The sequence below is a fragment of the Ctenopharyngodon idella genome, chromosome 8 (assembly GCF_019924925.1).
Source record: "Ctenopharyngodon idella isolate HZGC_01 chromosome 8, HZGC01, whole genome shotgun sequence".
In the NCBI taxonomy this organism is placed as follows: domain Eukaryota; kingdom Metazoa; phylum Chordata; class Actinopteri; order Cypriniformes; family Xenocyprididae; genus Ctenopharyngodon; species Ctenopharyngodon idella.
In genome coordinates, this window is record NC_067227.1 from 25,243,400 (window position 1) to 25,257,310 (window position 13,911).

At 36.0% G+C, this 13,911-nt stretch overlaps 1 protein-coding gene across 3 annotated transcripts in view; it reads right to left on the reverse strand.

Moving 5' to 3' along the window:
• LOC127517499 (cAMP-specific 3',5'-cyclic phosphodiesterase 4D-like) overlaps positions 1-13,911 on the reverse strand; it is a 136,472-nt gene that overhangs the window by 102,506 nt on the left and 20,055 nt on the right. The window contains exon 1 of one of the 3 annotated variants that reach the window (XM_051903256.1): positions 11,709-12,317. The exons of 1 other annotated variant lie outside the window; for it this stretch is intronic. In XM_051903256.1, the coding sequence (XP_051759216.1) occupies positions 11,709-11,983 (275 nt within the window). In that variant the 5' untranslated portion in view covers positions 11,984-12,317. Of the gene's footprint in view, positions 1-11,708; positions 12,318-13,911 lie in introns of those variants that run through there. One more of the 3 variants, XM_051903248.1, reaches the window with a different exon arrangement.

Consider the following 13,911-nt stretch of genomic DNA (forward strand, 5'->3'; position numbering starts at 1 on the left):
GGCAGCAAAAGGGGAGCAACACAATATTAGAAAATTTCCAATTTAAATACTGCCCCTTCAATCAAATCAACCAATCAGTAAATAAACTATTTATTTTTATTTTATTGTTTTAAAGGAACAATATTTGTCCCTTCAAATTTTTAGAACTGAATAGAGGCCTTTTTACCTTAATGAGGACTTTTTTTCTAAACATGTAGCATGTCATCTATTTATGTAAACTACATCAGAATAACCTTTAAGCTGGATGTTACTTTTAAAAACTAGGTGGGTATAAGATTTCAAAACATATACAAACAAATACTCTGCTTCTATGGCCCCTGATTGGTCAATACAGCATTCCATCCCTAAATTATTAATGCATTTACATGACGCTTGGATACTTAAATAAGCAAGATACAACAAAATTCAGATTATGTAAATGTAGCCAATGCTCTTTTTGTCTCCAAGGTTTCAATGTGTTTTTGTATTGGCTCTCCTGCACTAATGTCTTGGGCCAGGCGATTGCCCACTCAAAATGATCAAACTTGTGTTATCTTTGTTGCTGCTCCTCAAACAGGAAGTGGTGTTTTGGGAATTTCAAGGTTTAGCACATGGTCAGTTTGGACCATAAAGAGGGGGCCGAGGACAGAGCTCTTACCAGAAGAGAAACAGGTCACGTTTTACCCAGGGAGGTGTGTATAACCCACGGGGCAAGAACTCCTAAAATAGACTAACGGCCTCCACTGTAATCATCATTCAGAACACATGCAGCAATGGCCTTCATTTTGTCCCTCTCACTGACCAAAAACGCATGAACACAGATTGCAGAACTAGGGTTTACATCTCTTGTTTGCTATTGTTAGGCTTTTGTCCATTTGTTTACAATTATTAAATATTCAATAAAATGCACATTTGTCTTAGTAATCTTAGTATGTAAGTATTAGTATCTTAGTACATAAGATTAAAATATAAAAATATTATTATTATAGTTTTTTTATCGATTTGATCAATTTTTTAAAATAATACTATTTTTAAATAATACATTTAATAAAGCATTACAAATAATAAAAATATAACATGTTATATTTTTTATTATTTTAATAGCATATGATCTGTTTTATTTAAATATATATTTAATATAAAAATATTTGTGTCATTAACTAGACTCACTTTCAAATAAATGACACAAAAGGTGAAAAACATGCAACAGCATTAGTATCTGCCACAGATGGTGAACTGAATGTGAGAGTGTATACGTAATAATCTTTTATCTGATGTCCTGTGATCTATTCCTTTCCCTTCCCAAACACATGGATGTGTCTGCAGGGCTGCAGAGCTGAAAGATTCCCCCTTCAGGGGGTCTGACACTTCAAGGCGACGGGAAAACCAAGGAGGCTAGCAATGAAGTTGGCCTATCACTTCCCTGGAAGCCATTTCTTCAAAAGCCTTTAGGAGCCACCACAACAAACAGCCGCAGAAGCCAATAACAGCCCAATAAACACGAAAACTCAACAACAAAAAAACTTCATGCTTCGCTGTGGGTTAATTTCCTTCTAAACAATGAAGCAATCTATTAGTCACCAACCTGATTTACGACATCAATATGGGCCAAATGTAAAACTAAATATTTTAGAGTTTTTGAGGCACGTCTGTTTTGCCTACCCCTCTGGCATGAAGCAATATTAAACTTCATGTCCAGCAATTAATCTCATATACACCCACGTTTTAATGAGACACAGAGGCTGTGCATTGCCAGAAATCTCCAGTAGGGTCTTTTTACGCAGCCAAGCAAAACTGATAAAAAAAAAGGACATTTGTGCTTTAATAAAGCAAGACAAACTGAAGTAAAAGACATTTCATTGCATTGCTCTCTCCCAGTCAACAATTCTGCAAGCCACACTGCCTGACGTAAATTAGGATGTCAACATACAAGGAAACAATATAAAGGAGTATCTATTCGTGTCTGTCAAAGAATGGTGTGGAATTTTCAAACCCGGACATCTCATTAGAGTTAGGTAGGTAGTGAGTCCAGTACATACCAGAACTGTCAGACGCCCATTTATTGCACAGAAGGGACCTTCAGTTCCATTTATTTATATACATTTAATTCCTTTATATTTCAAATCCTGATATATTTTTATAGGATATATTATGCAACATATAAATGGGAGATACCCTAGATACTGTTGCAGATCTCTAGGGGAGCAAGGAGGCATAAACCAGAGGAATCCTGAACAAATCAGCACTCCAAAGAGAAAGCTCAGGTTGCACCTTGACAAGGTAATTGGTCATCAGGGAAGGAGAGGAAAGAATTGTACAAGAAAGGGCAGAGAGGAAAAAAAAAAGGTTGCAAATTGGCCATTTTTGTGTGTAAAAGGTAGTGAGCATTGAATTCTGATGTTCTCCTCCTTCACTTCATCCCACTACAATTTTAGTTTGCAAATTAGAGCTTGTTCTCATTTACATCTTTATCAACAAAGTAGACTATAAAAAAATGATAATAAAAACACTAATATATATATATATATATATATATATATATACACACACACACACACACACATACAGTGCACAGCATAAATGAGTACACCCCCTCTGAAAAAATAAAAAAGACGTATTTTCTTTATGATCACTAATACAATTCATGGAAAGATGGCAAAACTAAAATGTATTAAACATATACATAATAAAAACTGAGAAATATATGTCATTAATAGCCATAAAATAAGTAAATTAGCCAATTTTGTTTAAATTAAGGATTGCAGAAATGAGTACACCCTAGATTTAATTCAACAAATGTATAATATTATAGCACTTAGTATGCCCTCCATAATTTTGAGTATACTGCTCTGACCCTTCTTGGCACAGAATGTACAAGTTCATGACAAATTGTCACATCTTTCCTGTTTAACTCCTGGATGATGAGCTCCTTAAATGCCCTGATCTTTAATGGGGAGTGTTGCTCAACTCGTCTCTACAGAATCCCCCACAGGTGCTCGAGAGTGTTAAGATTGAGTGCAATACATGTCCACAGAAGGTTTTTCAGCTTGGGAGAATGCATATCCTCATTGTCATGTTGAAAAAATGCCCAACAATGCAGGGAATGAGGAAAGGGTAACGTTTCAAGTTTGTGTATTAAATTACACAGTGGTGTAGGAATTCATGACAGCATTGATAAAGCACAACTCCCTCACACCTTCAGCACTCATACATCCCTATATAAAAGCTTTACCACCACTGAACTTTACTGTGGGAACCAGGCACTTCTCACTGTACTCCTCCTCTAGCAACACCATAACATTTTGGATGTTGTTAGATCCAAAATGATTGATTTGGTCTCATGAGACCAGAGTATTGATTCCCAGAATCTATATTTTGTAAATATGGGCTTTGGAAATTGTGCTTTGGCTACAGTAGGTAGTTCCAGTGAGAACAACAACCATGCATGTCATTTCTGCAGGCTGCATCTTACTCTGTGAGATAAACAGACACTCTTTTCATAGCTTTTGCTGGCTCTGAGACAGTCGCTTGGTATTTCTCCTGCCCTTTGTCTAGCAAAAAAAAAAAATCACTAAATGAAAGCTTAAAATGAAGGCCTGATTATTTCAGGGACCTTGTCACAAGTCTATTGTTTTTGAATTTCTGTGTTATTTTTGCTATATTTTCACACTTAAAACAATGACTTGGTAATCCTCTTGTACCACTGTCCTCTTTTGTGCTAAGAAATAAGTCTCCTGACAGTTCTCTCCCAAGTGGTTCCATTGTTGTCAGCATTAAGTCTGAGAATGATTCAGTGGGCTATATAACACTTTTAATTGTCAAGAAATTACTTCTCTTTAAATGTTTTGGTTCAACATACTTACCTGTTGATCAAACATTGCCTTAAACTTACACCAAACGTTTTATTTAGTAACTTTTAGGAGGGTGTACTCATTTTTGCTACACAACATTTTATCACCTTGATAAGAAAATCTTATTTTCCTGAATAATTTTGACATGCTTCTTTGGTAATTGATTAAGCAGACTTCCTGGAACATTATAACTCTAAAGAACCCTAGCATGTCTTCTAAGTAATTGTACACACATTTTATATGTCCAATTTTTTTTTTTTTTTTTTGTATTTACTGCATATATCTACATCTGTGATGGACTTCACAATCATATTCATGTTGAATAGGTCAGATAAAACTTGTAAATATTGCAGGAAAAAAATGCCGTCTGAGAAAGCTGTCAACAATTGAGCTGGCATCTCATAAATATTCATAGGCCTTCTATCAAACCACTGGGCTATATAGATGGCCTTTGCATCTCATCTGCATAATTTACATACAGTGTAAGTGCTTCTATGAGGTAATTAAAAAAGAAAGTGAGTGACAGCCAGTTTCCAGTCCATATTCCTAGTGGTCACCAGAATTAACTATTAACCTTCTGCAATTATTTTACCAATATCTTCATAACAAAACAGAGGTATCATGATATTTAAATGCTACAAAATTATGATGTTGGCAGATGTCTTGAGGGCTTAAGTCTATGTATCAGTATGGATGGTTTAAATAGGAGACTGGCACTGATGAATGTAAACAAAGGGAGTACATAAAATGGGGTGCAAATGTTTGTGTAACCTGGTGATTATTAGAGAATGATCCAAAGAGCAACATGTTGGTCAGTGGAAGAACATCTGACCATCTGTACAAAGAAGTTCACATGGTTAATGTCACGAATTTGATTATTTGATTAGTGACCTAGACATCACGTTGTAATGTTTCTTAGTATTTCGGAAAATTTAAAACAAAGACTTTCCATTGATTTCCATGGTTAAATTAGATTTTAAATCCTGTTTTTCAGTGTGTTCTCAAACCATGGTACCCCACTGCATTTTGCGTCAATATAGGTGAAAGAAACTGTCAAGCTTTCAAATGTTCTACAAGAGAAACATGTCATACATCCATTTTATTATTAAACAGAATATTATTAAACAAAACTTACGTGGTTCTATTCTTGACAGAACTATTCTTAATTGACATAATGACTGCATGTACAGATAAAATGGTATCGAAAGAAGGATATAATCATTGTAGGTTGTTAGACGGAACCAATACTATATTCATGCAATACTGGAGGCTGCGGTTCTAGCCGGACCCTAGTTTTTTATGACAGCAACACACAGCCAATTCTACTCCAACAGAGGTGACCTGAATTAAACCCCAAACAAAGAGATGCAAAGACTAGACCCAAAGAAATTATTCAATTTTTTTATTATCTTTCCACCTTATTTTTAACATAAGAGCAGGTGCAGCCATTTAAAATTTGAATGTTCGAGGCTTTTGGTGTCATCTGCTTTTCAGTTATTTTAGCTGTGCAAAAACAGTTCATTATGGTGCTTGATGGTACAAACTGGAATTTGTAATCATATTTTAATTTATTAGCGTACTAATAAACAAACTACTCTGTAGCGCACTTTGTTAACTGCACATACACAGAAAATATCTTACTTTTGTGTTTCTTTCCACTAAAACTGAATTTAAAAACAGAATATAAAAGGCTCATATATTGAAACAAATTAGGTTAAATGTTTCAAGAGTAAGTAATTAAGTAATTAAACAACTTAATCATTCCTGACAATGAATAATACAAATACAGAATTGAATATAAAGTGCTATGAAATAGCATAAACTGCTAGTACATACACAACAAAAAAAAAAATGTAAAAAAATAGGACCCTAGAAATGTGGCCCTGAACCTGTAGCCTTGGGTATTACCCTACTCGGTGGAAGACATAATTTGGAAAAAAAAAACACAATGAAAAAAAATCCATTAACAAATATGTTAGGGTAACAGCCCTATTTTCTAAAACAATCAATATTGTAATTGCCAAAGTCTTTGTCTACCTCACACCTCCATGTGACCTTCCATTATGCTTTAGGCCAAGGTGACCGCTGAGGCGAACGGTGCGCGCAGCGAGGCGACCAATCAGAAAGCAGCCGCTCTTGAGGAGTCCCCCAAGTAATCCCGTACAACATTACCTCGAGCGAAAGTAAAAGATCTCATTCTGTTGCACCACAACGCACAAATGTGCATGTGTGTGTGGTCAAAAGATACTTTGTTCTGACACAGAACTTTCTTGTCCTACACCTTCAAGCTGTTTTCTTTGCTTTGACATCGAATGAATATTAATTTGCCAATAATAAAATAACTTTCAGCAAAGTGATTCAGATTTGGTGATCTAATTTTCTCCGGCGCGTTTCATCTTTACCTCTCAAAGCCCGTCCTTGAGCCTCCTATATTAGGTGTGTGGGTTTCTTAGATCATTCATGCAGGAGATTTTCTATTCTGTTATAAATTGCATGAAGCATACGCAAACAAACAATAAGCATAGAAATCTCAAATATATTGCATTTCAGTCACTACACCACCCAGTCCTGAGCCAAGATGATGTATGTTCTCTATTGTTGCCAGGGAAAGCGGAATAGTAAGCCTAGCGTGAGTCATAAACACAGGTACAGGCTGCAGGTAGTCTAACCCCTGGGATCAGAGCATCGAGCTTAAGAGAACGGACATAATCCTCCAGAGGTGTCATGTAACACCAACTCAAAACCTTAGAGAAAAAAAGGACATGATTGCATGCATTTTGTTCAAAACAGAGAAGAACAGCAGTATGATTAAAAAAAAAAATGTATTCCTGAGAGGGGTATGGTGGAACATATACAGTAGAAATGTGTCAGCTATACTGGTTTATAAAATGGCATACTAAAATCTGACAGAAATCTATCTGCTCAAAAATACAGTAAAACAGTAATATTGTGAAATATTAATACAATTTAAAATAAATTTTCTATTTTGATACATTCTAAAAATGTAATTTATTCATTACTCCAGTCATAAATCATTCTAATAATAAAATCATTATAATGCCTGATTTGGTGCTCAAGAAATACTTCTTGCTATTATCAGTGTTGAAAACAGTTGTGCTGTTAATATTTTTGTGGAAACCATGATACCTTTTTTTCCAAAATTCTTTGATGACTAGAAAGTTCAAAAGAATACTGTCACTTTTTATCAGTTTAATGCATCCTTCCTTGCTTATATATACACACACACACACATAGAAACTTCAATTAAAAGTCATTAAATATTCAAGTCACTATACAAAAACATGACTAGATGGAAATTTTTGGTCATACCGCCCACCCATACCTCAGAGAATCAGAAGAATTATTATGTGTACTTGCACCCAAAAGAAACATTTGTTGAGAAAGACAAGTCAAAAAAGTTTCCAAGAAACTGAGAATTGAGGGAGGGGTGACCAGCATACGTAAAAACTAGAGCAACATTGGTTCCCCTGAGCGCATCTGTCCTCTTCATTTCTGACATAAATTTCTTTTCAGCGCCACAGACCCCCTGAAGCCTGTTTTTCTATGACTAATAACGTCATGTTTGTTTCTGCAGACCATGGGAGTGAATTCTGTACTTTATTTTGGAGAATTATTTTTTAACAGTGCCTATTCATAAAATACTGATTCTTATGCAGAATCATTTAGGAGGACACAGGTCAAATTTACATTTGCAAAGGGCTACAGCATTTAGGTTCTGCACTGAGATAAGCCTCTGTGAAGATGTGAATTGAAACCAATGGAAATTTTGGATTCACCAAAAATTCTCTGATATTCCCCTGACCGGAAACCTGGGAAGACCTGCCTTTTTTATTTACCATGAATTTACAAATTTTTCACGTTAGCACATGATGGCACCACAGTTTGATTCACCACATCTGAATTCAATGTGAACGCCGATTCTTGCCGCACATAAATCAAACCACTCATGGGAGACACTCTATCCCTGTGTTTATAGATAGAACGGATGCTCTACCAGTGACAGCACTCTTCATCACGGGTGAACGCCTCGGCCGCCAGGCATCAGTTATCACTGCAATCAAATCTGAAGTGTATTGCAGAACTTAGACTTACAGAGAATACAAATCTAACAGTATTGATCTGTTGGCAACTCACATACTGTAAGGGATGATGATGCCATTTAATCTGCTCTGTATCAGGTAAGACTGGGTATTGAAGCTTTTATTTTTTTTAAATATTACAAAACACAAATATATATTATAAATATACACCATTCAAAAGTTTGGTTAAGTAAGATTTTTCGGAGATATTTTTATAAATATCCTGACGCATAGAGATTTATAATGGCAGTGAACAGGGTTCACGAGTATGAGCTGAAGAAAGTGCTTTCATCTACCTCCATCCCTCATAAACGTGTGCTCCACATGGCTCCAGGGGATTAATAAAGGCCTTCTGAAGTGAAGCGATGCATTTGTGTAAAAAATAAATAAATAAATAAATCCATATTTAAGTTATGAAGTAAAATATAGCTTCCGCCAGACCGCCTTCCGCATTCAAGTTACGAAGAAAGTGTAAAGTGGCATCACGTCAGTTACATTTTTTCCATAAGTTGAATAGTACGTAGTGTAAGATTTTTGAACTGCAAGAGTTTTACACATTTTTATTAAAATATCTCTGATTGTGCTCATCAGAAAGAAGAAAGTCATACACACCTAGGATGGCTTGAGTGTGAGTAAAGCTTGGGCTAATTTTTATTTGAAAGTGAACTAATCCTTTAAGTAGCAAATCAGCATTTCTGAAGGATTATGTGACTGAAGACTGGAGTAATGATACTGAAAATTATAAAAAAGAAAAAAGAAAAAAGAAAAAAAAAAAGAAAAAAAAAATCAGACAGACAGATAGACAGAAGAAACTTATTTCAAACACCATATACCGACCCAAAACTTTTGAATGGTAGTGAAACTTACAAATGCCTTTTAAGTTTAAAAAGTTTAACATCTGTCTTAACATTCTCATACTCATTCTCCATAAAACAACATTTTTTCACATTCAATGGACATTGCATTTAAAATATACACTGATCAGTTCATTCATTTTCTGGGAATCAATCATGCAAAAAAAAAAAAAAAACACCACTGTCTAATTCTGGCCAATAATTAGCCCTATAAACAAACGTTAAAATACTTACAATATTCATGATGTTGCTTAGTTTTATATCTGGAAATGTATCACAAATATATCATCAATATTAAATATATTGCCCAGCTCTGGTATCGGTTTTATTATTCGGTTTCTACAAGAAGCTCTCCATGCACACCAGGAGCAATCTAGATTTAAAGCAACTGTGCGCCTGGACACCAAAAAAGCTTTGTCTGCATCCGAAGGCAGTTCTGCACCATGGTGCATATCAGGTCTCTGAGGGATTTAGCTGTTAGTGTGTGTGTGTGTGTGTGTGTGTGTGTGTGTGTGTGTGTGTACAAAACAGTAGTACAACTGAGACTACTTTAGACACCAAAACCATGCTGTCTGACAGGCAGAATATCTGCACTATAAAGTTGTCACTGAGAGACAGTATAAAAAAATCAGTCAAATTAGCATGCTGAATAAAAAACAAAAACTACTGCCTGAAACACATCACCACAGTGCACAGGAGTTCATCTCACCATGATGACACAATCTTTCCCGTCCCCAATCATTAGCTAATCAAACAAGATCTTTAGTGTCACAACTACTAGCTGCTCTCTCCATTAATAACGTCATCCATCAGGATGAACTATGCTGACCGAGGGGTCTAATGTAACAGCCCTCGCACACAGCAGCGCAGCATAAACACATTCACATCTCAGGTGTTTCAAGGGACCAGTGCGACAATGACCCCTTGGGAGCGGCAGACATGTGCACAGTGTTTGCAGATATTGGATCCTTTCAAGTCAGATCCTCAGTGCAATGCACAAAGGAGGCAATAAGCAGAAAGGTTCAGCCATAATTCACAAAAAGACCTTCTTACAATCCATTCTGTCCTTTAAATATCATACAAAATCATTCTTGAGCATTAAAATCAGATAAAATGTCATCAAAAAGCATTTTATACCATTAAAAGGTAATTGCAATGAAAGTCGTAAGTCTAAAATCCTAGTCAAGCAGGCACAGATTTGTTCCCTAGATGTTGCTATTTTTGTCCATGCATCTAAAAATGTATATAACCTAACTTTTCTTGAAAGCACAAAAAACGTATTTGCTTGAAGCTGCTTATGTTCATATGTGCAGATCTTAAATATCATTCCACAAACACAGACCAATTTGCTCAGCAAGGAAAACTCAAAATGAAGGGGCTCAGTGGCCCTGGATATTAAAATTGCGATAACATTCACATTAAAGTGAGTCATACAGTCTGGTCGTGGTCTAAATGTGTGGGGTTGAATTTCACCCCCTCCGTGAGTCTCATAGGAAATCCATGTACGGTAATGAGAAAATGGATTTAAATGGACTATAGAAGCAATTATATGCCTAATGATAGAAAGTAGGACTTGCTTTTCTTCCATTTGTGTTTATACTGAACTCTGACGTCATAAATCAGGTGCGCTTAGGTTGAAGACACAAAAATTGATTTGTTTTCACATACATTGTGTTATAAAAAAATACTAACATTTTAGAGAGGAATCATTGAGGAAAAAGACAGGTAAAAACAGCGAAATCTCCAACGTCTGTCAAGGTGAATGATATGACATTTACCACTGTTTATATAATTGGCAATGTGAGGACAGAAAAAAAATATAAAGGTAAGGAAATATTTCTTTGCTCTGACTGAAAGGTATCAAAACTGTGACTAACGGTCTATTATTAGCTTGATTCAAGGGTATCTGCATATTTCTGCCTGTAACTAAGGCTCTCTGATAAACACTCCCTTCAGGGAACATTTGAACCATTGGACTCCTCTTGCCAAGTACTAGACCAACAGGGACTAAATGTGAACGTCTGGTGCTCAGCTTGCAATGAATTAGTCTGTGATGGGTGTAAACAGTCTTATTTCTCATTCGGTGAATGAAGGAGGAGCCGTGAAGGACAGCAGTTCTCCAGAGGGCTCTCAAGAGAGCAATAGACGTGAAAAGTACTTATGCACAAACTCATCAAGAGAAGCCATGCATCATGCTCTAGGCTAATTAGAAATATTGATTATAATTACCTGAACATTCGAATTTTTGCTTAGACATTTGCTAACCTGCTTGTATTTTAACTACAGGCCATTTATACTTAAACCTATTTATATAATATTCTGACCCATATCTGTGTCAATCTGTTCTGCAATCCATCTGTAGCACTGTGTCATAACCAGGAAGATTCCAGCAAAAAGCCTTATTTCTTTCCAGACTGAAAGCAAACATGCCATAACAAAAATCACAGCCAGCCAATTAGAAAAGCACAAAGCACTGAATGGTGTAAAGCACATACCTTGTACTTGCATGACTTCTGTGATGCTTCTCAAGATGGCATCCCATTGAGTTTTTTTTTTCATGTTTGCATAATCTCATAATTTAAAGACATTTATATTCCAAAATTTAGATTTATATACATTTTATTCCCTCCCCCAATACCAACTGTAACAAATCAAGTTTCACAGCTTTGAAGTTATATATATAAAACTATGTATATGCTTATTTCACACACAAACACACACACATGTATCCTTTTCTATTTATGTATCAATTAGTAAGAAAATCATTTAATAATATAAACATATATAGGCTATGTATTAGGCAAACTAAGTTAATTTATAATTAATTAAACAAAATTAATTTTCTACTACATAAAGCCCGTTTAAAGTATTTATAAAGTATTTATTTTGTTTAGTAGGACATGATGGCAAATTCATATTCTTACCGTTTAAGTCCTTGAAAGGATGATGGCCATGACATTCTGGATTTTTTCAAACCGGGACGGTTACCGGTGTCCACGGCATATGTCCGGTCCATGTTTCTGGGATTCAGGTACTTTTCCGTGTCGGAAAACCCTCTCTGTCTCACTCGGAAGTTCTTGCGCGAGCCGAGAGAGTTTTGGATTTGAAGAGGAACCGGGTTCTGTTGCCTCCAAAGATGTTTTGGGGCATTATCAGTACCGGAAGAAACCAAAGTTGATACATCGCTTCCCGCGTCCATTCTTGCAGTGTATCCACTCGCTAAAATTCGTCAAAAGAATGTATTTTGTGAGGCAATTATTGCAACTAGCTTTGGTGCGAATTGTCCAAAACTTTGATAACATCCATAAGAAAGCGTAGTATAAAGTACATTATTAGTGCTGTTTCCATGAAAGCAACATTATACGTGAAATCTGCAAATGCATATAAACAGAAAAGTCATTTTTGATGTACACTATACTGACTTGGTCCATTCCGTCCAATAGTTAATCGTCTATAGACATCGCAGCTCGCTTCTATCATAATGTCCACAATAACATAAAACTCCGCCTGCCCCGTTAAATTGCTTCCCAAATAAACCAGCGAATCTTCGCGGTCCATGCAACAATATAAGCATCCCAATCTCGCGCCTTGACTGGACAGAAAACGCATCCAAGCGCTCTCACTCTCATCTCCACTTCACAGAAGTGATGCTGGGAGGAGATCGATATTTATTGGGCACAGGTTGACTGACAGCCCAGGAGGAGGAGCCTAATGCTCGTAGCACAATGGGGAAACAACTTGGAGAAGAAGAAAAATCCTTATTTATTCGTGATAGCCAGTTATATGACGAAGAAAAAAAATAGGTGCAGTGGGGCTACATATACAGTACTTGTAAAAAGTTTGATTCGACACGCTGATTCGATACGCTGATTCATAACGCTCCAAAGCTTCCTGAAGCAGTGTTTTGAAATCGGCCATCACTATATTAGTCATTATTTTGTTTTTTTTTGGCGCACCAAAAATATTCTCATCGCTTTATAATATTAATATTGAACCACTGTACTCACATGAACTGATTTAAATATGTTTTTAGTACATTAATGGATCTTGAGAGAGGAAATGTCATTGCTGGCTATGGAGGCCTCATTGAGCCTTTGGATTTCAACAAAAATATCTTAATTTGTGTTCCGAAGATGAACGAAGGTCTTACGGGTGTGGAAACCCATGAGGGTGAGTAATAAATGACATTATTTTCATTTTTGGGTGAACTAACCCTTTAAGTCTCTTATTACCAAGGCTGCATTTATTTAATCAAAAATACAGTAAAACAGTAATATTGCGAAATATTATTACAAAGTAAAAGAACAGGGGTCGTATTCACAAAACATCTTAAGGCTAAAAGTAGCTCCTAACTTACCGATTTAGGAGAAACTCTTAAAAATAATGGGCGTGTCAGTCCTAATTTTAGGACTCCTAATTTTTTGCTCTAAGAGTATTTCACAAAGCATTTTAGCACTAAAACTAGCTCCTAAATCTGTGAAAAGTTAGGAGTAGTCAAGAGGACTCCTAAATCACTAAGACCAAATCACAAACAATCCTAATGGCCATTGCTGCCAATCCGCCTCAGCAATCAGCCCAAAGACACTGTACATCCTTGAGACAAAAACGATAGAGCCTTGGGTGCTGAACCTTTTCTTGATAAATGCAATAAATATTCATTGATTTAAATATTTAATATTTAATAATAGATAGAATAGAAATGATTAATTAATCAACGATAAAACGGCAAAAATAAATCTTTAATAAATGAATAAATAATGTCCGATTATCTGTGGCAGTTGTTTTCACGAGGTCACATTTACAAATAATCGAATAGAGTCAAAAAAATATATATAACAAGCATATTTTGCGTGCTGTCTAAGGGGATCGAGGGCTCCGAGCTTGGAATTTATCCCAAACCCAGAGTTCTCCCCGTATCCCCAGCCGAGAGTGAGGGGTTGCAGAGGAATGCAGAAAACTGTCGAGGTAACTATAGGTGAGTCGGCTCTCATCTGTATACCTCCTCTCGAGCTGATTAGATAGCCCGTTTGAACGTGCTCCTCCCAAACTTTGTCTATAAAACATAATTTGTCGCTGGAATTCTGCATTCTCTCGAGATGCAGACATGTAAGAGGCTGAAAATTAGCT